This window comes from Dromiciops gliroides, chromosome 2 (genome assembly GCF_019393635.1).
Source record: "Dromiciops gliroides isolate mDroGli1 chromosome 2, mDroGli1.pri, whole genome shotgun sequence".
Taxonomy (NCBI): Eukaryota; Metazoa; Chordata; class Mammalia; order Microbiotheria; family Microbiotheriidae; genus Dromiciops; species Dromiciops gliroides.
This window is the reverse complement of record NC_057862.1, coordinates 541,028,217-541,052,660: the sequence shown is the minus strand read 5'-3', so window position 1 is coordinate 541,052,660 and position 24,444 is coordinate 541,028,217. Positions and strand designations below refer to the sequence as shown.

General features: G+C 39.1%; 1 protein-coding gene across 1 annotated transcript in view; it reads right to left on the bottom strand.

Moving 5' to 3' along the window:
- Positions 1–24,444, bottom strand: part of XPO7 (exportin 7) — a 38,590-nt gene that overhangs the window by 2,252 nt on the left and 11,894 nt on the right. The window contains exons 9-26 of the mRNA XM_043981428.1: positions 23,614–23,733; positions 22,216–22,362; positions 18,269–18,441; positions 16,124–16,317; positions 15,644–15,749; positions 13,564–13,699; positions 13,077–13,150; positions 11,919–11,999; positions 11,211–11,274; positions 10,627–10,735; positions 10,020–10,126; positions 7,883–7,971; positions 6,999–7,106; positions 5,887–5,969; positions 4,934–5,148; positions 3,531–3,669; positions 1,678–1,838; positions 886–984 (exon numbers count right to left, since the gene is read on the bottom strand). Of these exons, the coding sequence (XP_043837363.1) occupies positions 886–984; positions 1,678–1,838; positions 3,531–3,669; positions 4,934–5,148; positions 5,887–5,969; positions 6,999–7,106; positions 7,883–7,971; positions 10,020–10,126; positions 10,627–10,735; positions 11,211–11,274; positions 11,919–11,999; positions 13,077–13,150; positions 13,564–13,699; positions 15,644–15,749; positions 16,124–16,317; positions 18,269–18,441; positions 22,216–22,362; positions 23,614–23,733 (2,205 nt within the window). The remainder of the gene's footprint in view (positions 1–885; positions 985–1,677; positions 1,839–3,530; positions 3,670–4,933; positions 5,149–5,886; positions 5,970–6,998; positions 7,107–7,882; positions 7,972–10,019; positions 10,127–10,626; positions 10,736–11,210; positions 11,275–11,918; positions 12,000–13,076; positions 13,151–13,563; positions 13,700–15,643; positions 15,750–16,123; positions 16,318–18,268; positions 18,442–22,215; positions 22,363–23,613; positions 23,734–24,444) is intronic.

Genomic DNA, 24,444 nt, shown 5'->3' with positions numbered 1-24,444 from the left:
ACAAAAATAAAAAGATAGAAAATAAAGTATGCAAAAATAAAGGCAAGGTCTTTTAGAGTCTAAAGCTGTAAATCAGAGTAAAACTTGGTATACATTTATTAAGAGCCTTACGATGTGCTAGGCATTGTACTCAATACTGAGGATACAAAGCAAGAGCCCCTGCCTTTGAGGGGCTCACAATCTAATGGGGGAGGTAAACATGTACAAACTATATACAGGGTAAATTTGAAATAGTGTTTCCCCCCCCCAAGGCCTAATAGATACTTCAGCATTCATATCCTCTAAACAGTAGTAGAAAGAAAGCTTTAAATTCTGAAAGACTAGGTTCCCAGTCTACCTCTGCTGGTAGTGCTTTGGGTATCCTTTATAATCAATCTGGGGCCCATGAAGAGATTTCAGGCAGTCTCTGAATTTGGATGGGAAAAAAATACAAATCTTTATTTCAATATAATTGGATTCCTTTCTAATTTTATGTATTTAAAAACATTCATACAGACTGCTAGATGGGTCCATACCACAGAAAAGGGTAAGCCCCTTGATGTAGTTCATGCTCTTACCATACAATTTGTAGCATTTCAGGAAGTGGAAATAAGGGAGGGAACCATTCATTCTAGGCACAAGGAACAATCTTAGCACAGGTGAGGTAAAGTGCCAGGCATATGAGAGGACTTGCTGGAGTTTTATTTGGTAGACAATGAGTCAAGTGAAAGCTTTTAAACAAATTATTAATATCAGATCTGCATAAAAGAGCAACTTGGCAGTGCTCTGCAGGAATCGGGTTGCAGTAATCCAGGGAGGGTCCCTGTATGTCTCCTTGGGAATTTCTGTATGGTAGCATATTGGAGAGAGAAAGAGTTCTAAAACCATGGTGCCTGACTTTCTTACCTTTTCATTAAGTAATATCAAACCAAGTAGAGGTCGGGACATGGACCACTGGTTCCGACAGTCCTCAAAAATGATAATATTCAGCACCGTTGACAGCATCTGGAAGTGACCAGAACCAAGAATCTAAAGAGGTGTCCTTAGATTGTTGTGTGAGGTCCAGCTATTCAGGAGCTACACAGTATCCTGTCTACAAGCTGCTGGACAGAGGAACACAGAGAAGGGCAAAGGAAACTTTTTTGGTTTCCATGGATTTATTTTTGGTAGGTGGGGTTTGGTGTAATTAATTACCAAGCTTTAAATGTCCTTATTTCTACAATTTCATCTTTATTATAACATTTCTGAAGGCATGAACTGTCTCTAGTAATGGAAGAGAAGTTAGTTGAGTTGGTTAGAACATCATGACTATGAGGCCATGGATAGTGAATTTAATTGGTGTGGGCCAGTTATTTTCATACTACTTTAAGACCACAGGTATCCGTAACTTTGACCAGTTACCTTAAAAATATGTATGTAAACCACAAAGATGACCAGATCAAACTGGATAGATCAGAGGTGTTTGATGACTGAGGGTCATCTTTGTAAAAGGACAGCATAAACTAGGACACAAAAGGTAGAGTGGTAAAGCAGGAATTGTGACCTAAGATTGAGTCCTAGACCCATTTGCTAAACGATACTGACTTATCCTCACAATTAGGAACATTAAGAGAGGTGGCAAACATTTTGTCCAGACCCTTTCAGAAGTAGCTCTCCTGATAGAATTCAATTCCCTGGCCTTACCCTCAAGTTGCTTACCTGTTGGATCATTTCTGGATGCTGCTGCATAATGTGCAGGAAACGGTCACTCTCCTGAGTCAGAGGTGTTGTTCTCTTCTTGGTGCTACGTGATAGCTGCTTGAAAAGGTATGTCACAATGTGGTCCAGGCAGGAGCAGCAGCCTGTGCATACCATGGTGTCTGGGAGGGACAAGAGAGGAGAGGAATGGAGCCGAGGTGCTACTGATTCAAATCCTTGGGGAGACAGGTAACCTCTGCGTGCTTAACACCTGACAGCACATTGTTGTTTGTCCTTTCTAAAGAGAGAAGGGGGGCGGCTAGGTGGCAGAGTAGATAAAGCACCGGCCCTGGATTCAGGAGTACCTGAGTTCAAATCCGGCCTTGGACACTTGACACTTGCCAGCTGTGTGACCCTGGGCAAGTCACTTAACCCCCACTGCCCCGCAAAAACAAAAAACAAAAAAAAAAGAGAGCTGTGACAAATGTCATGACTTGAACTGAATTGGATTTAAGTGAGGAAGGGCTGTCCAAAGTCACTAGCCTCACTCCTCCGGAGCCATTTGGGTTCAGCAACAATATACATTATCAGGACAACTGGAGATGGCCCTGGATGTCTAAGGCAATTGGGATTAAGTGACTTGCCTGGGGTCACACAGCTAATAAGTGTCTGAAGTCCAACTCAGGTCCTCCCAACTCCAAGGCCAGTACTCTACCCACTGTGCCATCTAGCTTCCCTGTGATTTATAGCAAGATTAGAAACTACAGTTGGTTCTACTAGGACAACAGTTCCTTTGTTTAGCCTCTTGTTCCCAAGTAATAGTGCAGAGTTCCTAAAGCTGTCAAAAAGGGTACAAAATTGCATAAAATTTCTTAAATAATCAATGAATCATGGGCATTTTTACTACTCCAGTCTAGTTAAGTCACCAATCCTAGCTATATCTATCTGATTTATTAAGTGTAGTTCTAGACTAAGTGTTTTGTGGAAATGTAGATTTAAAGCAGTTTCCTGTACAAATTTACCTAGTAATAATATTGCCACATATTTACCTTGGTATTCCTACAGATAACCTAAAATCACCACCAAGAGAGAAAGGAGACTATTTTATCCATTTTATAAAAGGGGAAGATAACAGCACAGCTCAATTAGTCAGCCAAGGTTCAAGAATCTGTACCTTCTCTATGATGCTATCAGTTCCCTGCTTTCCCAAGATTATACAAAAATTGGTTGAGGGCCAAGGAAAATACTTAACCATGCTCTTTAGATAGTTTAAAAAATTAAACTGAACCAGACATCAGTGTATGACAGGATAAATAATAGGGATGGGTGGAGGACCTTGAAATACCATACATCCCAAAAGTCATTCCTGTTTAGCTTTTGGATGAATGTGTGCCCTAAAAGTTTTGCATATAATAGGAGATCATTAAATGTTAAAGCAATCTGGATTTGAGTTCCATTCCTATTTGTGTTTTATTCAAAGGAATTCATAGTAAAAAAGGTTTGAGAACCACTAAATGATAGCCCAAGCCAATATGAGGGGGAAGGTGTGTGTGTGTGTGTGTGTGTGTGTGTGTGTGTGTGTGAGAGAGAGAGAGAGAGAGAGAGAGGGGAAGGGGAGGGGGGTAAGGGAATTTTGGATCCCAAATACTGTTATTATAGTAGCATTCTCTGCTTTGGTGGATATATAGAGAACGCAATAGGATTAATCCTTCAAGCATTCAGTTCTTTGTTCCATTTCCATGAAACCTTGTACTTCAGAAGCTTAAGTGTTTTGATGGTTTTCCATTTCAAGAGGGGTTACTAAATGTTTCAGTCTATCACCATAAAAGGTGGGCTTTGAATGAAGAACATGTTGAGAGACCCCAGGTACTAACCTAGTGCAGTAAGTCCTTCAGATATGGAAGAAAGAATATACATGATAACATGGGGTTCCAGGCTGGCAATAAAATTCATATGGTCCTGGGTGAGGACTTCCAGTAATGAATAATATGACTGACTGAGCTTGGGATAATCCTGTGAACAAAAAAAGGGATAAAAGTCAATCGAGGACAATGAATAACTTCAAGTTGTAGAATACAAGAATTATCAATTCTTCTTACCAACCTATTTGAGGAAAAAGAGCCAGAAAGAAAAAATACAATTTAAAATAACTACAAAATGCATATAAATCAACTGAAAGTTAACATATTAGAACAAAAGTGTGACTAGTATTAGCTGATTTAAAATTATATCACAAAGCAGTAATCATCCCAAACTACTTGGTTTTCGTAATCATAATTATTTGTTAAAAAAAATTTTTTTTAATCGCAATTACTTAAAAAAATTAGTGCAACAGATTAGAAAGTTAAGGCTGAGAAGCAGAGTAGCTCAGTTAAAAAATATTTATTAAGTGCCCTAAATGGTTTAAGTCATTAAAAATATTAGGAGAATGGAATTGTAGTTAGGGGGAAAAGTCATAACCAAACAAGAAAAATCACAAAATAGATATTTTTTTATTATATAGGAAGTAAGAAAACATTTTTGCATCAAACACCTCTGATAAAGCCCCAAATAGTCTAAGATATACAGGGAAATGACACAGCTATACAAGATTAAGAGCTGCTCCCTAAGAGAGTAAAGGTTATAAATAGATTTCAAAGTAAGAAATGCAAGTTATCAATAGCTATATGAAAAAAAAATAACCCTCCAAATCACCAACAGAGAACTGTGAATTAAAAAAGAAAAATCAGACATAGGTTTCATCTCACACCCATTAAAAATTGCAATGGCAATAAAAACCAGAAATAGTTACCCCTCTAGGGTACTGCAAAGATGGGCACACTAAAATACTGTCAGTGGAGCTGTTGATTCCAATTTCTAAAAAATCATTTTGGGGGCAGCTAGATGGCGCAGTGGATAAGCACCAGCCCTGGATTCAGGAGTACCTGAGTTCAAATCCGGCCCCAGACACTTACTAGCTGTGTGACCCTGGGCAAGTCACTTAACCCCAATTGCCTCACCAAAAATAAATAAATAAAATAAAAATCATTTTGAATTATGTTTAAAAAGTTACTAAACTGCTCATATTCTTAGATCCAGTATCTACTGGGTATATTCCCCAAGACTATAAATGACAGACTTTTAGAGTACCAAAATATTTATAGTGGCATTCTTTATAGTAGAAAAAACTGGAAACAAAATAAGATTTCTGGGCTGAATAAATTGTGGTACTGAATGCTGTGGACTAGGATTGGACTTTAACAAGGCCTGGACCCTACCAGTATGATTCATGCCTTACCAGGAGGTCACTATGTGGAATAGAGAGGAGCAGCTTGATGAAGGTCTGTAAAGCATTATCCAATGCATCATCTCCATAGAGACGGAAGACCCCAAAGTTGACATAGCTTCCACTGAGTGCAGCCTTTAACATGGAGAAGCAGATGGAGATGCCCTTGAGCTTCAGTGCATAGACCTGATCCTTAGGAACTTCTCCTAGTGTCAGGATGCGATTTCCTGATTGCACAAATACAAAAAACATGTTAAGACACAGAATACCTCACAGTTTAGTCCCTGGCTTGGATACTCCAAAGAATGTTATGGAAACCAAGAGGAGAGCTTTAACAAAGCCTGAGTATCTTTGTCTAAATGCAAACTGGCTAGATATAATAAAGGTTAAATTAAGGATATTTTGCTGAATAAGGTCCTTCTCTCTTTTTTATATCTGACTGGATGGTACATTTCTCTATTCTTGGTCTACTACTGACTACATATTGAAAGGAAAGCAGCTTCTAGCCACACAGACATTAAAATTACTACTGTGAATGAGGGAGGGTTCTTGCTCAGCTATCTTTGACAGTTCATTATACCATTCTGTTCTTGATATTGCTCCAATCATCAGGAACCCAAGTGGGTACTACGTCTTCCCCCTCCCCCAAATGTTAAGACATTCTGTATCTTCTTTTAAAAATTCAAAATACAGGGCAATTCTTAGATGCCCCGGTTCGTTGCATTTGCCCCAAGGCATTACGTAAAGAAGTTCTTTTAGGGCCAGTCCTATTCATCTGTGTCACCTAAAATGTCTTGCACATAGCAAGCAATTCAGAAATATTTGATAAAATGAATTAGATAAAGACCTGGGAATGTCAGCCTAGCTCTAAGTCAGGGGAGCTCTCAAGCTTCTATTTTCTGTCTGCTATTTTGTAGTCAAATGATAATCCTTCTCAGGAGGCAACACTGTTCCACTGTACCTACCATATGTAGTTATCATCTTGCTGGTTTCCCGGAAGAGTAAGATACCATTTGGGGAGGAGACATCAAACTGAAGTCGTTGGGACCTGAGCAGAGAATATGGGAGACTGCTGAGTGAAGTGTGGTGCTAGAGAAGTTGATGTGACTTTAAGTCCTGGTACTACTCTTCATTCATCTCCCACCCCCCCAAAATATCCTACCCTGTCTCGAGTGCTTTGAAAACGCTTATTAATGGTCCTCCTGGGTTATTGTTTTTAGTGCATCAGGGCATATACAGCAGGCCACAGAATCTGGGCTTAGGCCCCTCCTCCTCCTTCCCCTCAAAGAAAAAGTCTGATAAGCTTAATGGTGTGGAACTAAGTATGCTACTTGTATGCTGAAGGATGTAAGATCAGATGTTCTGCTTTTCACTCAAATTTAACAGAAGACAGAAAACACTATTCTTTAGTTTCTGATAGTCATTTAATAGCACCTTTAATAGACACCATTTCATTCATCATCATGGTTTCTGTGGCAAGTAAGTGTACGTGGGTCTATTTGACATGCTAGTGGTTGCCCAGAGAATATTCCTAATAGAACTAAAGGGTGGGACTCCCTGGACTCATTCAAGGTAAAAAAGTCAGAACCTAAGCTCTGACTTAAAAATCTTGAGTCCTGAACTCTGCTCACTGTACCACATTCCTCCTTTTTCTACTCTACACCATGGTGAATGATCTGACTTAAATAAGTCACAAAAAAGACTATCATTGATGTTTATGGATTACCTCTCTTATCTCACAGATACTTAAAACCCTCCTGCTTTGTTTGGCCAAACCCCTATGCCTGAATTGAGGTTTCTGATCTTACTTCTCCTAGCCTAATAAAGTCTGCTAATTGGGATTGTTTAGTTGGTAGAGATTTTTATATTTTTGCTGATGTCTCTACCAAGATCAACGTTGTGTTTGATTAGGTATATTTTTCTTTTATGTAGAGGACAGAGAGTACATGTGAAGGGATAGGAAATTATAGTTTTGCTTTTTAGAGAGTGAATCCCAATATACATAGAGTCTGCCTGGGGCATCAGAAGAAGCAAATTACTTTGAGGTTTTCCTCTGTGACTTTCCTTTCAAGCTTACCTGTTATGTACCAATTCAGCCATCAGTTTGAGCACAGGTGTAGTACAGGCTGGGTCATGGTACCAAAGTTCAATTGCCCTCTGAAGGATTGGCATGTAAGATGGGTACCTGTAAGTAATAAGCTAAGGAAGACCCCTTTGGGCACTATTCAAAAGGCTCCGGTTGAAAATTATTTTCTAAGCATCTGCCAAAGAAAAAGGGTCCAATAACAAATGTTTCCAGGCTCACTTTTCTCTGGTTTGTGGACCAACGGAGTAAAATTTTTCTAAGGGTTCTATTCTACCAGAATAAGGCGTTGTCTCAGTTTAAAAGACAACTAATTTATTAAATATATTACTAATTTACATAGTTTTCCCCCCAAGGAGCTCAAAGTTCTTAAATTCTCATTTATCTTCGTATCATTTCAGTGTGATGACAAGAGAGCCAGCTACTTGCTTCATTTCGAGTCTAGGTGCCTCAGTTTCATGAAATAAATTATTAGTTCAAGGTCACGATCTGAAGTAAAGTCAAAACTAGAACTCAGGCTTTCTAATTACGAGTTGGATGTTTCCAGTAAATGGTCTCTTTTCTTACTGAGTTGTAACTCCCATTTGTAGTGAAATTTGTGTGGAAATGTCTCAAGGTAAGACCACTGAGGTGGACATGCACTTATTCTTCTTGACTCTAATAGAAGCCTGAATGGCTTATTTACCCACCCTCCAACCTTACTGATCACATTAAATGATACCAAACTACCTATTCCTTAATGGAACATATATACAGCATGCTTCCTGGAAAATTCCTCACCACCCCTTCATTACTGATACACAAAGTCTACCCCCTATGGAAGAAATAGCCTCTAGTCAATTCTCACTGTAGACCAATTTCTTCCTGTGTCAGGATACATCCATTCAAACAACATCATGAAGCTGGTCTTCGCATTGAAGGCAAAAGCTATTCCCCTCAGATCTCTCACTAGGCCCACTAGAGTTCGCTGTAGCAAAAGACAGAGGTAAGATTATTATTTTTAATAAAGATAAAACCATTGGGGATTTAACGTTTCCAGAGTCAATTTTTCTCTCTTCACTACAAATACTTTTTCTTCCCCATCATTTTCATATATCTGTCAGAATAAGGGAGTCTTCTAGCTTTAGAGAACTTATCTGTATATGTGTATGTGCTTAGGAAATGGGGTAATCCCCAGTTCCAATATAGCTGAAATGAATTATTTCAACTGAAAATAATACCAATTTTAAGACTGTAAATGAGTGTGCCATGTGTGAAACTGGGAACCGTAAGTGATCAATTTATGACAAGAGTAGAAAAGATTTACTTTCTAAAACCTGGTAGTTTTCCTAACTATATAATAGCACCAGACACTGTTACATTATGGCACTGCTGGCATCAGGAGTCATTCCATACCACATGTATCAAAATAAATGGGATATACCCTTTTAAGCTTATGTTTCCAAGGTGGGATGAGATGTTATCTCTCAGCATAATCAGCATTTACATAATTAAAGACTGTATGATATGGGAAGGATCTTTGAGCTCCTCCAGTCCAATCCTCTTATTTGCCAGATAAGGAAACTGAGGCTCAAAGAGAATAAATGACTTGCTCAAGGCTCCTCACAGTTAATGAATGACAGTACTGGAAGGAGTCAGGTCTCCTAATTAGTTCATAGTCTAGTACTCCTCTATAATATACTGCTTTTCAGTCTATTTGTGGACTTTGAAGCCCATATCAAAATATTCTTAAGAAACCTTGCAGGTCATTAATGAGTATAGAAGGAATCGTGCCCTTAGTGCATGATGTCTCAACCAAATAATTTTCCTCAGGCAGATCTGGCTAGAAGCTTAGCTTTAAGGAAACAATGGGTAGGTGAGGCTACTTCTGGGCTTATGGCAAAGGCCCAAATTAAAAGCTTAAAAGTGGCAAGGCTGAAAGATCGATAAAATGAAAGAGCAGCCAGGTAGTTTTGAGAGCCCTTTTTAGGAAAGGAGTGGGCAACAGTGGCAATTTTTCAGGGCACTTCTTTTCTAGCATTTCCAGAGCTGTTCTATCAACCGGGGCTACTGCAGCAAGACCTTGATTTCACGAACATTACCTTAATAAAAATTTTAATACTGGGGCAGGTTGTTACCTTAAAATACTAATACAATGGATTAGCATTCAGTACCAGGCAGTGCTCAGTCCATACGTCAAAAGATAAAGTACAGTGTGGACAGGGTTACAGAACTGATACAGACATGACTCGCTTGCTACCACTGATGATTAAAATGAAATGGCTTTGTGAATATGAACAAGAGAATACCAGGGAATGCCTGAAATCACTGCAAAAGTAAATGATCTTGGGCGGCTAGGTGGTGCAGTGGATAAAGCACGGGCCCTGGATTCAGGAGTACCTGAGTTCAAATCCGGCCTTAGACACTTACTAGCTGTGTGACCCTGGGCAAGTCACTTAACCCCCATTGCCCCGCAAAAAAAAAAAAAAGTAAAAAAAAAGTAAATGATCTTTTTCCTTGACCATGGCTTACTGTCACTTATGCTTAGCCTTGGCACCTGTAATATCAAAAATAATAACAGTAATATAAACTCACATTTATATAGTGCTTTAAAGGTTTACAAAGCACTTTCCTTATAATAATCTTATAAAGCTAAAGTATTTATTATCCCCATTTTACATAGAGAAAAAGTGAGGCTCAGCGAGTTGGTATATTTACCAAAAGTCACACTGCCAGAACTGGAATTTGAAACCATGTTTTCTAAAAGCAGTTGATACTATAAAGAATCTTTAAAGTATAGGGTCCTAGTGTTTAAACTGGGATGCTGACATTCTTCTGGGTAAGTGACAAGGTAGGTAAGAAGTAAAAAATAAGAAGGAAAGATTATGGGAGATCAGGGGAAAATCCTAGGTCATAGATTAAACAAAAGGATCACCCACTGGATATGATAAAAGACCTCTTATTATCTACAGTGATACCTAACTTAGTCCCTTCCAAGGAAGACCTTCAAATCCAACTGATCACTAGAAGACTCACCTTTGCTTCCTGTTCATTGAAAGTATTGGTGCTAAACATCTGGGCAACAGCTTCAAATGCTGCTGTGAGAGGCAACATGAACTGCTCATATTGATCCTCATCCTCCCCTAGAAATGAAGAAAACCCAAAATTGTCAGGCACCTGCCAACAATTCAAACCTACACTGTCATGAACACATAAAAAAACAGGATGGGGTGGGAGAACTCAGCAGTGTGAGGCTATCTTTAAAGGTGCCCTTTACCTCTAAGTAGAATACTCGTATAGGATTTGGTGCCAATTAAAGAAGGAAGTCTACGAGGAATATAAAGGGAAAAGCTGCCAGACCTTGCTTGCAAGCCTCCTAGCCTCCCTACAAATAAGAGACTTTTAAAAATCATTGCTCATCAGAAGAAAATTTCAAGGACATATTTATTTTTCAGTTATAAGAAACTATTATAGCATTTCAAATTTCCTTCCTCCACTGGCTAAATGATCTAGCCATTTCAGGAAGCTCTTACTGTTAAATTAACATGGATAGAAAACACCTCACAAATCCAGTGCTTCCTATGTCCAAAACACAATATAAAACAATGTGTATTTAAGGAACCCCTAGGATTAACTGTAGTACCTAAATCCACCATGAGGAGGCGCCCAAGTGCCGTGTAGAATGTAGTTCGACACCGCATGTCTGTCAGGTTGGACTGATTGTTAATACCCAAAAATGAAAAGTGCTCGCTCTATTAAAGAAAAGGAACAAATCAAATAGATGAGTTGCATGAGTTAAGACAGTTTACAAGCCAAGAGCCTTGGAATCTGTGAGACCTTTGCAGCTGACAGCCACCTGGACATTTTTACAGAATTGGTGGTTGTTACTTTTTGCTACTTGCAGCCAATTTATCAGAAGAGTGTGAACAGCAGCCAGAAATTTTTGAGTGCTTAGATTTAACCACCTTCAAGTAGTACTACACAGCTGGTTTCTACTGTGGCGATGGCAATGACATTTCATTTCTGTACCCCCAGCACATCATGGATACTTAATGATTGTTGAGGGATAATACACAGCTTTAAAAATTCTTTATAATATGGGAATGTAAATTAGGAACCACTATTGCTGCAGTATAGCATCAAGTAACTCCACTCTGAAGGTGACTCCAGTGTGCACGTAGGGTTTGTAGGTTAGACAGACTTGGTAGAAGGAAAGAAGTTACTCACTGTGTGATTGTTCAGCATAAACTGTACAGCACTAAGTTTCACCAATTTCCTCACACTACTGTACGTAGAGACGAGGGGGAGAGGAGTCAAGGAAAGAGCAAGTGGAGCTAGGGTAAAGAAACTGGATAAAATGAAATCCTTTATCTAAAATAGCTTGATGGTATTAGTGTCCCACACAGGAAAATTCAAGGCTGCCTGGCCCATGTATATTCAGAATTTTATTGCCCAAAGGTAGAATGCTGACATGACCCACTTGTCAAAATTTTCTGGGGAGGAAAAGTAAGGCTTCCTTTTTGTAAGAATATAGATTGGTGTAAAACAAGTCTTAAAAATCCTTATGGTCTTAAATCTAAGAGGGTTGGACAACTTGTTCTCTATCCTTCCTGCAGAGATGCTTAACTAGGATTCTGCCAATGAACTGAAAAGGGAAGGCCATGCCCATGGAAACACTAAAATTCCAAGAAATGGTAGAAAGAAATCTATAGTAAATAGTTCAGGTTATTGTTCCCTTTTTGTATGCTAAAATTTTCTTTAGATTCTGTTTTGTTATTATCTTTTACTTCTCCACAAAAAGTAGCATTTGAGTTTACACTAAACCTTAACCATCCACATGAGTGGATGGCCACAGTCTATTACTATGAGGCATGCTGCTGTTTGTGTTGTGTAAAGAAGCAGCTTTGGCATTAGAGACATGAATAAAAAGGATATCCGATGGAGAGGTCATTGAGAAGCTGTAGTGTCTTAGAGGTGATCGGTTCACAGCGGCCCCAGTACTTCAAGTTGGTGATGCTAAGAACAAAACAAAACACAAAACAAACCTTTTAACTTTCTTTGCTGCCTAGAGAGTGGAGCTAGGGGAAAATTATCCATCAAAAGTCTCTTCCACCAATTCACAGACATCACAACCACAAAAGATGGGTATAAAAATCACTGTACTTACATTTGTTGACTAGAAAATTATCCTTCAGATAATCTTCACTACTTGGTTCCAAAGCTATACTGGCCCATACCCAGGCCCTTGGAATTCTGGGGCACTCCAGGGCTGATTTCTGCAGCAAGGGTAAGAGATTTCTGCGGCAGTGATAACACGCAGACGTATGCATTTCTACACCTGCACCATCATCCACTGTCAGCTGCAGAATTCTAGTAGCCCTTGCTTCTGGATTCCTGATTGGTAGAGTCCTTTAGACCCCCCCCATTTGGTTTAATTGTATCTGAACCAGCACATGGGTTTGAATGTGGTTTGGAGAGGGGAGAGAGGGGAGAAGGCAAAATGCCATTCTGCACATAGCCCTGGGTGTGATATTGGTCTCCTGGTGTGTGCTGCTTCAAGAAATATCTCCTAGAAGGGAGAAATGCCACCAAAGGGCACAAAAGCAAGATTGTCTTTTCAATCTAAAGAAAAGAGCCAATGAAGTTCCACTTCAGGAATGGTTTGATTAGTAATATTAGATTTCACAGAATGGGGCCCATTTTGAGGTGTCTTAAGCAGCTGAAAAACCAGCAAGTATGAACCCCTGGTAAGGGCTTCCTCAGCAGAACCATAATAGGTAAGACGATAAGCACTGACTGGGTATGTGTCCATTTTAGTAATGACACTGACAGGGTTTTCACTTGTGTCCCTAAGGCCAAAGTGAGACTATAGTGGATGAAATTAAATTCCCTTCTGGGCAACCCTGGAATGCTCTGGGGCCGGGCCACATCTCTAAACAGTCTCTCACACACTCAGATGCACGATGCTCTGACAAAAAACGACCAAGGCTGAAAGACCAAAGCACTGGCAGCACATTGCCAGGATCACAAATTAACTGAAGCAACAGAAGTGCATTGGCTTGACTCCTGTTGTTGGCAAGCTCCAACACTTACATTTTTCCTATGAAGACGCTCAGGACCATGGTCTCATCGTTTAGGCCCAACACTTCTGAGAGTCGGCGATACAGCTGGTTGGTACGGAGAACGAGAGAAGAAAAAGGCAGTGGGGAGAGGGTCAAAATATTCATATTAATTCACCAACATTTTCTTTTAGACCTAAGCACAGGATAGGCATGAGGGGATATGCTGAAAAGGCAAGCAGGTCTTTTTGCATTGGCACATTGAAATGGTCCACCCAAGCTGACAATGCCCTATGGTCTGAAAGTGTCCTCCTCAAACCTTACTTTTTGCCACACACACACACACACACACACCCCCCTCTGTTTAGACAGAAGCTGAGAAAGCTGAGCAGACTTTCAGAATTCAGAAGATCTGGAGCTAAAGTCTGCTCTCAGTCTGAGACCTAGTCTTGAGGATGCCCACCCCACCCCAAACGGGGAGTCGCAAAGGGAGAAGCCTGCCATTGGGGAATGGTTGTTACCTTGGAGGATTTCTGCACCTGGTCCCCAATGTAGATCTTACGGAACTGTTCAAAGAAGCTCAGCATGGCTAGCTCTAGCTTCTCGTTCCCTGCCTGGGCCAAGCGAGAGTCCGTCAGATTCATTAGCTGAAGTACCCTAGAGGTAGGGAAGCAATGATTTTCTCAACAGCAGGAAATCCTGGATGTTCTAGGAGATGTAATCTATTCTGAAAAACCTTTCTTAGATTATCTGATCTGACCCTCTTAAAAGGCATACTTTTCAGACTTGGGCTCTGCTGAGGGAAGCAAATCCTTCATTTATGCCCTTATCGGTAGGTACTTCAGCTAGATACTAATACTTCTTGTTTAACAGTGGCAGCACGGTATTGTGAATATGAATGAGCTAACCTAGTTAGAAAACCTGGGCAAGTCGCTTAAACTTTAAGTGCCCTGGGCAACTCTATTAAGAAAAAGAGCTGCCAATCAGGGCTAGTAGAAAATTTCTTACACCAATGGATCTGGGGCCATTTCCAGTTGTTTTGATCTATATCTTGCCACTGGACCCAGGTGATTGCAGAGGAGAGACTGAGGCTGGTGACTTTGCACAGTCCTGCCTCACTTAAATGCAATTCACCTCCCCGATGTCATGGTCATCTTTGAGAACTAAGGACAAAGCCTACCACCACCACCACCACCACCACCAGTGAATCATGGGTGTGAACAAAAATGGAACCCATCTTTCTTAGAACAAACTCCTGAGCAGAACACTGCAGTAAAATGGGATAAAAGCATTGGCTAATAGTTAAAGACATTTGGGTTCTATCGCATCAGCTATTTCTGCCACGAATCAGCTCTGATCCTAGATTAAGACCCTGTCTCATTTTCTTTCTCTATAAAATGAGGTGGGTGGACTAAATGAACTTGAGGTTCTCTTTTTCCAACTCTAAATTTTCATTCATCCCTTGAACTTGGCAATAGAATCAGAAAAATACCAGATTTCCAATCTTACTACCTACATAAATTCCCTTACCTAACTGCCAAAAAAAAAAAAAAAGAAATTGAACTTGGCATACTTAGATAGATAGATATTTATTGTGGGGCAATGGGGTTTAAGTTACTTGCCCAGGGTCACACAGCCAGTAAGTGTCAAATGCCTGAGGCCAGATTTGAACTCAGGTCCTCCTGAATCCAGGGCCCGTGCTTTATCCACTGTACCACCTAGCTGCCCCCAAGACATACTTATTTATGAAGCTTAAGCTAAAATAAAAGGGCTTATGAAAAATAAGTTGTGGGTATAAAGGGAGAATTTCTAAGTAGGATTTCTAGGGGGTGCCCCCAAACTACAAAGTAATCTCTTAAGTGTGGTATTTGATGACCCTGTGTGAAGACCAAATAATTCTAAAACACTGTGTTAGAATGTAGACCTCTCCAATAAAACCAATGTTTAGGCCACTCCAGGATGTTTAAGTCTCTATTTTATTACAAGTTTTCAGAAAGTCACTAATATGGTGACATTTCTGCCTCAGTCCGGTAGAGAAGCCATTTAAAAATGCTTACCAGTGGTTGTTTGTAAACTGAGAATCCCAGTTAAATGGATTCATCAGGAATCTTGTAAGCAGGAAATCTGTATGGCCAATGGTTTGTATTTATGGCCATAGATCTATAGATTGACCAATTATCTTAACTCTAGAGGCACTGATAAAAAAAGTGACGATCTCTTGAAAGTATTTCCTGTTAGTATTTTATTTCAATCCAGTAATGAGTTGACATATAATCAACTCTGCATGATTTTCTGGTACCCTTAAACAGGCTCGATTCTGGTTTTTCTAATACTATATTTATAGGTCCCTGGTTAAACTTTTCAAAATGTCTTCCTCAGACCATATATGTTCTACAAGCTGTATTTGGGACTCATATTACATCTGAACTCCACTTACTAGTACTAGTAGTACTATTATACTTCCTTTTCACAAGCAGTCTGCTTCACTAGCTCATTTTCAAAGAGTGAGGAAGAAAGTTGTAGCAGAAGTAGGTTGTCACATCAGCCTTATGGTTCAGAAGAAGAGATGCTGCTGAAGTGGGAGTCTGTGAAAACACTTACCGACAGACCAGTTCCCCATCCATAGCATCTTGCTCATCTGTGCTTGCAAAAGAAACACGGCCACCAATCACGGCACCAATAATGTAAACCAGCCACGTTAGCCGTCCTGCAATGGAAAGAGGCAATGCTAACATCACTTTTACTTTTAGTGACCAGGGCCAAAGAGAGATTTCCCACCATATAGTTTCCTTTGGCTACTTTGTGACATTAAATTGACTGACCTTGGGAACCAATGTCCCCCTCCCCTCCCCCCACAGCAAGTGTAATATTTCGGGAACTCTAAAAGCCTTGCTTTAGTCAAATGAGATTTGAACCCTCTCTAGAGTTTACGTTCTACTTCACTAACAATCTCTCTTCTGGTGTACAGATGTAACTGATAAACAAAGACTCTTCTGAAGAGAAAAGAAATGCAGGACCACATGCCCAAGCCCATCCAAGGCCATGGAGCCAGCTTTGCAGAAGCTTGCTTGGAGAACTCACCTTCTTGCACGGCAATGTCCATGGGACTTGCACTGGCACTCTGGAGCAGCTCCTGATATGACTGGGCTGACTGGTCAAATAGCTGAACAAGGAGCGCACATGTCTTCTCATACTCACAGCGACCGATTGTAGACAGTTGATCTAACTGCTGTTGGACCAGGCCTGTATCATCCAGAGGATCTTCCAGACCATCTCTGTACTCATGTAAGAGGGAAGATAGCCCAGATAATGTCAATTTTCTACCTGGAGTTATGTTTTCATCACTTTGAGGTCCTAATAATTAAATCATGTTTCTGTATACGAAGCAGAAAAGTGGGGAAAGGGCAAATAGCCTCTGCTCTGGGAACAGGTTCACTTAGTGCAGGACATTTTGTTTTTCAAATAGATTTTTATTTATATTTGTTTTCTGCTTCACCAAAATTTCCCTTGGTTACCCTCTAGTTCCCTTATCATCATCATTCCATATAATACTTTTTTTTTTTTAAAAAGAAAAAGAGGACTGGGGCAGCTAGGTGGCACAGTGGATAGGGCACCAGCCTTGGATTCAGGAAGACCTGAGTTCAGGTCTACCCTCTGACACTTGACATTTACTAGCTGTGTGACCTTGGGCAAGTCACTTAACCCTCACTGCCCCACCAGAAAGAGAGAGAGAGAGAAAGAAAGAAAAAGAAAAAGAGGACAGGGTCAGCTAGGTGGCGTAGTGGATAAAGCACTGATCCTGGATTCAGGAGAACCTGAGTTCAAATCTGGCCTCAGACACTTGACACCTACTAGAAGTGTGACCTTGGGCAAGTCACTTAACCCTCACTGCCCCACAAAAATAAAATTAAAAAAAGAAAAAGGACCCTTCCCTTCCTCCAAAATACTCTGAAAAAAATTGGAAAATATATAGAATACTCTACATCCATGGCCCTATTCCCTCTCGTATCTCTTATCTATTAAGTCATGTAACTAACTACTTGACTTACTCTTGCCTGCTTTGATCTTTTGAGAGTTGGTTATTCCATTCCCTCTTAGTTTCCTCTTCTGTAAAAATGAAGAGGCTGAACTAGATAATCTTTAAAATCCTTTCAGCTTTAAGATTCTGTAACTAGGACTCTGATGACCATTAGAATGAGACTTTTGGCCCTCAGTCACAATAAACCCCGAATTACTAGTTCCTACCTTAATAATCCCTTAACTCTGACTACTGGTCTGTTCAAGACTCTTAACACTTTTCTAGTCCTAACCCCTATCTAACTACCCCATTCTGTTGCTGCCCCCATCCTATCAAATGACAGAATATTTGTAAAAGTGCTCAGAAGAATGCCTGGCAAAAAAGTAGGCACTTAATAAATGTTTGTTTCCTTCCTTCTCTTCCCTTCCCTATCATCACCAACACCAAGACCACAGCCATGTAACAATTAATTGATTTTGGATCTGAACAAGCTAAGAGACTAATAATAGAAAATCAAAAGATAAGAGATAAGAGAGAATTCCACTTAGTTGCAATCACTGAAGATAAATGCAAAAGGAAGATTCTCCCAGATGAAGAACAATTTCATTTTATAAAATGTCATTCTGAAGGGGTCTGAATCTTCTTTGAACACAGGCATGGCTTAATCCCCTTCCTCCAAGTCAAATGTCTTGAAAGATAGGGCCCATGTGTTAATGTAATAAGTGACCAGCTGCTTAGCATTTTGATGCTGGATCCTAGAGTTAGAAGTGATAAAAGATTTTGTGAGGAAATAAAACTTACTTAAACCTTAAAAAATTTAGACTCTTTGGGGGTTTGCTGTCTAATACTTATATTGTGCATACTGTATTTTTTCTATCAGCTTTGCCCTACAAATGTTTCTTCTCCTGTGAAGAGAATTTGTAGAAAATTATATTGATGTCTTTTATATTCAAAGAAAATGTTATACCTGATGAAAAAGTGGAAAAACTAGTGGATAATGAAGAATAGCTTTTGTTTTAAAATCCATGATGTCATATGCCATTTTAGTCCCATTTTTTTCTTTAAACAAAGGAAAAATAACCTTTAGTTGTATTAGCTATGACTATGACTATGACTCACACACTTAAAAAAAAATGAGCATAGCAGACCTCACGTAACGGTGATATAAGGATCTGAGTAGGATAATCAGGGCGACTGAGCTCCCTTACCTTAGGATGATATGCACAGACTCCAAGCGTGATGTGATGTAGGCTTTGGTGACTTCAGGGGTATAGGTTTCCAGCATGTGGGGCTCTGTGGCTTTGACATAAGGTACAGAGGCAGCCAGCCGCTGCCACAGACTCAGGAGATAGTGCACGCTATTTGGAGCAAATTCCCAGTGCTAAGGAGAATCAAAAGGTGAAGGAATTATTTTTACTTTTATGAATAATATAGAGTGGCTACATGCTACTCATTGCAACAAAGGGAATATAGTTGTTTTTTTTAAAAAAGGATGTCTTTTCCCCAAGCTTTGCTTTCTGTGTAGCACACAGTTTTATAATAATTACATTTATTTCAACAAAAAGGGATTGTGTGGGGGTGTTGGGGATACAAAGATGGAAAACAGCAGGTTTTGCCCTAAAAAAAACTTATCATCAACATAATAGGGAGTATGAGCATACTTTTAGAAAACCAAACAATGACAACAGTTGTTCTATAACTTTTCCTCTCAGGTAAGAACTTTGAGAAGGTATAGGGCTCATCTCAGTGTCTCCCTAGATCCCACAAATGTGATCCTTCTTTTATTTGTCTTCAATTTCTTCCTGACCATTTGATGCTCCCCTACTATCTATAAACATGTCCATGTCTTCTGGATCCTTAAAAAAACCCATTTACTTGATGTCTATCCCTATTAGCAATTAATCAATATCTCTTCTACCTCTCATGGTTAAACTTCTTGAGTAGGCCATTTATGATAGATAACTCCACTTCCTTTTATCTCATAATCTTCTTAACTTTCTATGGTCTGGATTCTCTGATTTCATTAATTGAAATGGCTCTCTTCAAACTTATTAACATGCTCAATTGCCAAATCTCATGGCCTTTTCTTCATCTTCATCCTTCTTGACCTCTCTTCTGCCTCTGACACACTGATTACCCTTTCTCCTTGATATTCTTTTATCTTGAGGTTTCTGTGACATGAATATCCTGGTTCTCCTCCTACCTAACTAGCTGCTCTGCAATCTTCTTTACTGCATTGTCATACAGTTTACAGCTAATAATGGTGGGTGTCCCCCAGGATTCTGTCTTAAGCTCTTCTTCTATACTATTCTATACTATTTCACTTGGTGATCTTGTCAATTCCCAAGTATTCAATTATTATCTACCTCTATGCTAACGATTCTCATATCTACTTATCAGAACTCCATTCTCACATTTCCAACTGTCCATTAGACCTCTTGAACTGAATGTCCCAGACATCTAAAACTTGAGATGTCCAAAACTGAATTCCTTGTTTCCCTTAAACACTCCCCTACTGCTATTTAACAAACCACCATTCCCTCAGCCAACCAGTCTCCAAATTTAGGTGTCATCTTTAACTACTCACTCTCTTATCCTCCATAGCAAGTCAGCTGTCAAGTGCTGTCATTTCTACATTCCCCAAATCTCTTACCTATGTCCCCTTCTCTCCTCTGACACTACCAGAACCATGGCATGAGCCCTTATCTCACATCTAGACTAGACTGCTGAAGTAGCTTGCTGATTGTTCTAAGTCTCTCACCACTCCAGTCCTTCTCAGCTAAAATTCAGGCTGATTATATCATCCTCATAATCAATTTCAGTGGCTCCCTGTTACTCCCAAGATCACACATAAAACCCTGCTGACTTTTAAAGCCCTTCATAATCTAGCCTCTTCCTTTCCAGTCTTCTTATACCTTTTCATGATCTAGTGACTGGCCTCCTTGCTGTTTTCCTTGAGCAAAGATACTCTGTTACAATTTATCTTGTATATATCTTGTTTGCCCATAGTTGTCTGTACATGTCTACCTTATTTTTGTCTTTTTGTGTATCCTCAGTGCTTGGCACAGTGCCTAGTACATAGTACAAAGAAGGTACTTAATAAATACTGGTTGGCTGTGGCAATTTAATTGAACTAGAAACTCCTCTAATTTAAATCCTCTGGTTCTAATCTTGATGTCTTGGGCATGTGAGGGAATCCTATCCTAAATAGTTCAAAAGATAATTTTTGTGCTTTCTTTCTGTTTGTATTAGCTGACCGCCCTGCTCTTAAACAAACTAGTTAGAATAAAAATGAAAATGACCTGAAGGATGCTATATATTTATTACATGATAACCTCGGAGCAAAGCTAAAGTTTCATCTCTATTAAGACCTCTATACTTTAAAAATTTCTTTGTTAGGTACATATTTCATACCTGAAAGGAAAACTTTTACTAAAATATTACTGGACTTGAGTAACTTTGTACCACCAATTACTAAGTATCAAATATTAAAAATGTTTCCAAAATTAATTTGGGGATGAGGAAGAAGGTGGCACTTAATGTTATGTAATTTTATGTATTTCAAAAACAACACAGCACACTCCATTCTAATATGTTATGTCATGATTGAAATCATTACTTCAAGTTAATTTATCAGTATTATTATATGTATGCATATGCTATGACCAAATGTTTTTCTTTGGGAATATATATGTATACACACACACACACACACACACACACACACACACACACACACACATATATATATATATATATATAAAAACTTACAACTGAAAATTATGGGTATTTTCTCCCCATTAAATATCTTTGAGGAAAACATCATTCAAAATGAAGTAAAATTTGAAAAATTAAGGCTCCAACAGTGTTACAGACAACAAAGAACATTGCTGATTCAAATTATTATTTTTTTAACAGTCAGGAAAGGTATAATGAAAAGTAGTATTAATAAATAAAAAGCTGATGCAGAAATGTTCTATAAGGAAAAGAACAACAACTAAGATAACAGCTGTCACTCCCACCTAGGTCAGTCTCAACTGGAGAACAACAAAGGTAACATAAATTCTTGTTTTTAGTTAATGAAAGATACTTCCTTGCTTACCTCTTTAAGTTGTATTTTTAGCATTTTACTTGAAAACAAATGCCTACATATAGCTATGCTGCTAACTCAAGCACTGACTGACAGCACCTCCCTTAGCCTCTTCTCCCCTCTAATTGGAAGGCCAGAGGGCAGAGTATCAAACTTCTCCCACTACCTTCTTTTATAGAGGGCAGAAACTGGGCTTTCTGGTTCTTTCCATTCTGCCTATGCTGCTCTGTATGGTCTCAACTCCATAGAACAAGGCAATCTTGACCCCCTTTCCTGCTTCCTTTTGTGTGTTGTTTCCTTCCATTAGAGTGTAAGCTCCTTGAGGGCAGGAACCATCTTAGCTTAGCACTGGGCCTGACACATCATAGGCACTTAATAAATGTTTACTGGACTGGATGGCCCAGAAATAGTTTATGAAATCCAGTGTTTCACACAATATTTTTAGAGATCATTCTTTAAATTGTTTTAATAATACCCATGGGGGCAGCTAGATGGCGCAGTGGATAGAGCACTGGCCCTGGATTCAGGAGTACCTGAGTTCAAATCCGGCCTCAGACACTTAACACTTACTAGCTGTGTGACCCTGGGCAAGTCGCTTAACCCCAATTGCCTCACTAAAAAAAAAAAACAAACAACAATAATACCCATGAAGCTAGCTCTAAGTTATTGTTTAGTGAGGAATAATATGGTCAAAATTTAGTTATCTCCAACCTCTTCACATTTTTCCCCCCAATTAACTGAGATAATTTGAGAATCTTCTTAATTTTTCAATGCTCTTTCTCTGGAAATACTATCAGAAAATGAAGCATAAATGAAAATGAGGAAAACTAAAAGGCTAAAATAACCACCAAACTTTTCAGGGCCACCAGGCCCTGAAAAGCAAATTGGATGAAGCCTCCAAATCAACTGCAGTTGTGAGGGGAAATAAGTTTATCATGTCCCTGGCCTGGTAAGAGTCTTTGGGTGGGTATAAAAATGGTTATTTTTTGTACAAAGGCAATATCCATCAGCAGCAGAAGAAAGGACATCCTAGACAGGGAAAAAGGAAAGGAATCCAAAGCAAACCTGTAAGCTTGTCACTGTGAAGTTGGCTATTAACCGAATAACCTCAGGGTAGTTTTCCACCTTTACCAATTCTCCCAGTTGGTAGTTACTTTTCAATCTGGCCAGAAGCCTGCAAAACTCATGGTAATTGTTTGGGTCTGACAGACTCTGAAGGGAGGAGAGAAAGAAAACAAAGTCTGAGTGCCATGTACTTATTTTTTTTTTTTTGGGGGGGGGGGTAGGGAGGGGAAGGAGGATGTTTTAAATTCCTGAAATGAATCTTTATTCAGAACATCTTATATTTACATAGTGCAAAATTTTTTCTTGAGGACTCTCACATCAATTATCTCAATCAAAAACCATCTTCAGATATATGAAAGGTAGCTTTTACCAATTCCATTTTTTAGATGAGGAAAAACTGAATCACTTTAACTGAGGTTAGGTGGCTTGTCTAAAGGTATAATGGCTACTAATGACATACAAGGAACATGATCATTTCTCTGGGTCACAAAAATATTTACATGATCTGTCAAGTGAAGTATAGAGCATAGCAAACAGGTACAAAGTTATAAGACTGTTTCATTAACAAGACAATGGGCAGAGTTTAGTAGGATGAATCCTAGCATAGTACTAGTTAAAGTAGATTAGGATTGGAGAAAAAAAGCGTATCTGAAAGCAAATAAAAATAACAATACTAATTAAGGAGCATAAGTGGAAAGGGGGCTGGGCGGACTTGGGTTAGTAGAGACCTGGGTTTAAATCCTGCCTGAATTGTGTGGGTCCCTTAATCTTTCTAAGTCTTAGTTTCCTCATCTGTAAAATAAGGTTAATGAGGTCAGTAATATTTACCAAGGACCAAATGAGATGTTTGTTGAGGAGTTCTGCAAATCCAAAGGAACTATATAAAGTCAGCTATATTATGAGATTATAATGCTAATAGCCTCACTTTTGGCTAAAATGTTTTCTTCCTTTAACTATCATCATTTACCACAATAGTTAAGAGTTATCCATTCCCTCCCCAAGTTCCTCACATGACACAGACTAAGAGAACTCAAGCATATGTATGCTTTGAAGAAAACATAGTATAGTCTGGCCTGCAACTCAAGTGCAGCCTGAAGCAGACAAAAATGGAATTGGGAAATACTTAAGAAAAGAAATAAAAATACAATAAAACAGAGATAATGTTAATTTGCAGGGTTTTTTAAGCCAATATGCAATCTACAGGGATTCTTATATGTGGTTTATTGGCCCTGTTTTTATCTAAGTTTGATACCGCTGCACTGGAGAATTTAAGATTCACTCTTTTCGACTCTACTGCCAAATGTGGCTTTCCCTGATTTCTTCTAACATGTGGGAATATGCTAATCTGCATGGCTGATTTTCTATATGTATCAAGAAGGTTGAATCCTACATTCTCACCTGTGGATTTTCCAGTATTCGTTTAACACCATCAACAAGATGAGAGAGAAACTTTGCCCTTTCTGCATTATTAAACAGGGACCTGCGGACTGAAGCAATTTGTACTAAACAGGATAGGACCTAAAAACAGAAAGGGAAAGAAATCAATCAGAAAAAATGTTGAAAATAGTACAACTGTTTATTTTACCCAAACCCTGTTAACCAAAGAAGCCTTCCTCACCTCTTAAATGTCATCTGTTTTGTAATTCATTGGGGTCTCTAATTGTAATGCTATAGAAAGATCAAGGAGGGTATAACTCAGGGCATCTGGGCAGTTTTATTATGAAGCAGGCACATTAGAACCAAGTTGATCACAGCTACTAATTAGATTCACTGTTCTCTCCCCAGTTGAATGGTTCCTCTCTTGTTCTTGCCAGCATACATATTTAATGCTTTAAAACTCCAAGCAATTAATAGTTTAATTGCCTTAGATTTCTGCTTAATGGCCTGTGTTTTTCTTTTTAGCAAACCTTTTTGTACTTCATCAGCCATAGCTAACTTGCAGTGTAAAGAAATGCCCATAAAAAAGCACATCATTTATCTACCTGCACTGAGTTAACATTTCTGCTACAGGAATAGCTTTTCAGTAACCTGGAAAAGCATTAAGATATCAAGAAACAATGAAAAATAGCAGCTATTTCATTATGTAGCTATAAAACTCTCCTTCCTTTGCTATCTGTTGTCCATGTATAAACAAACAACCTCAGGACTTCAAGGAGTCTGTCCAGGTTACGGATTGTTCTAAATGGACAACATGTTATTTACAAGCAGCTCCCATACAGTATCATAGGT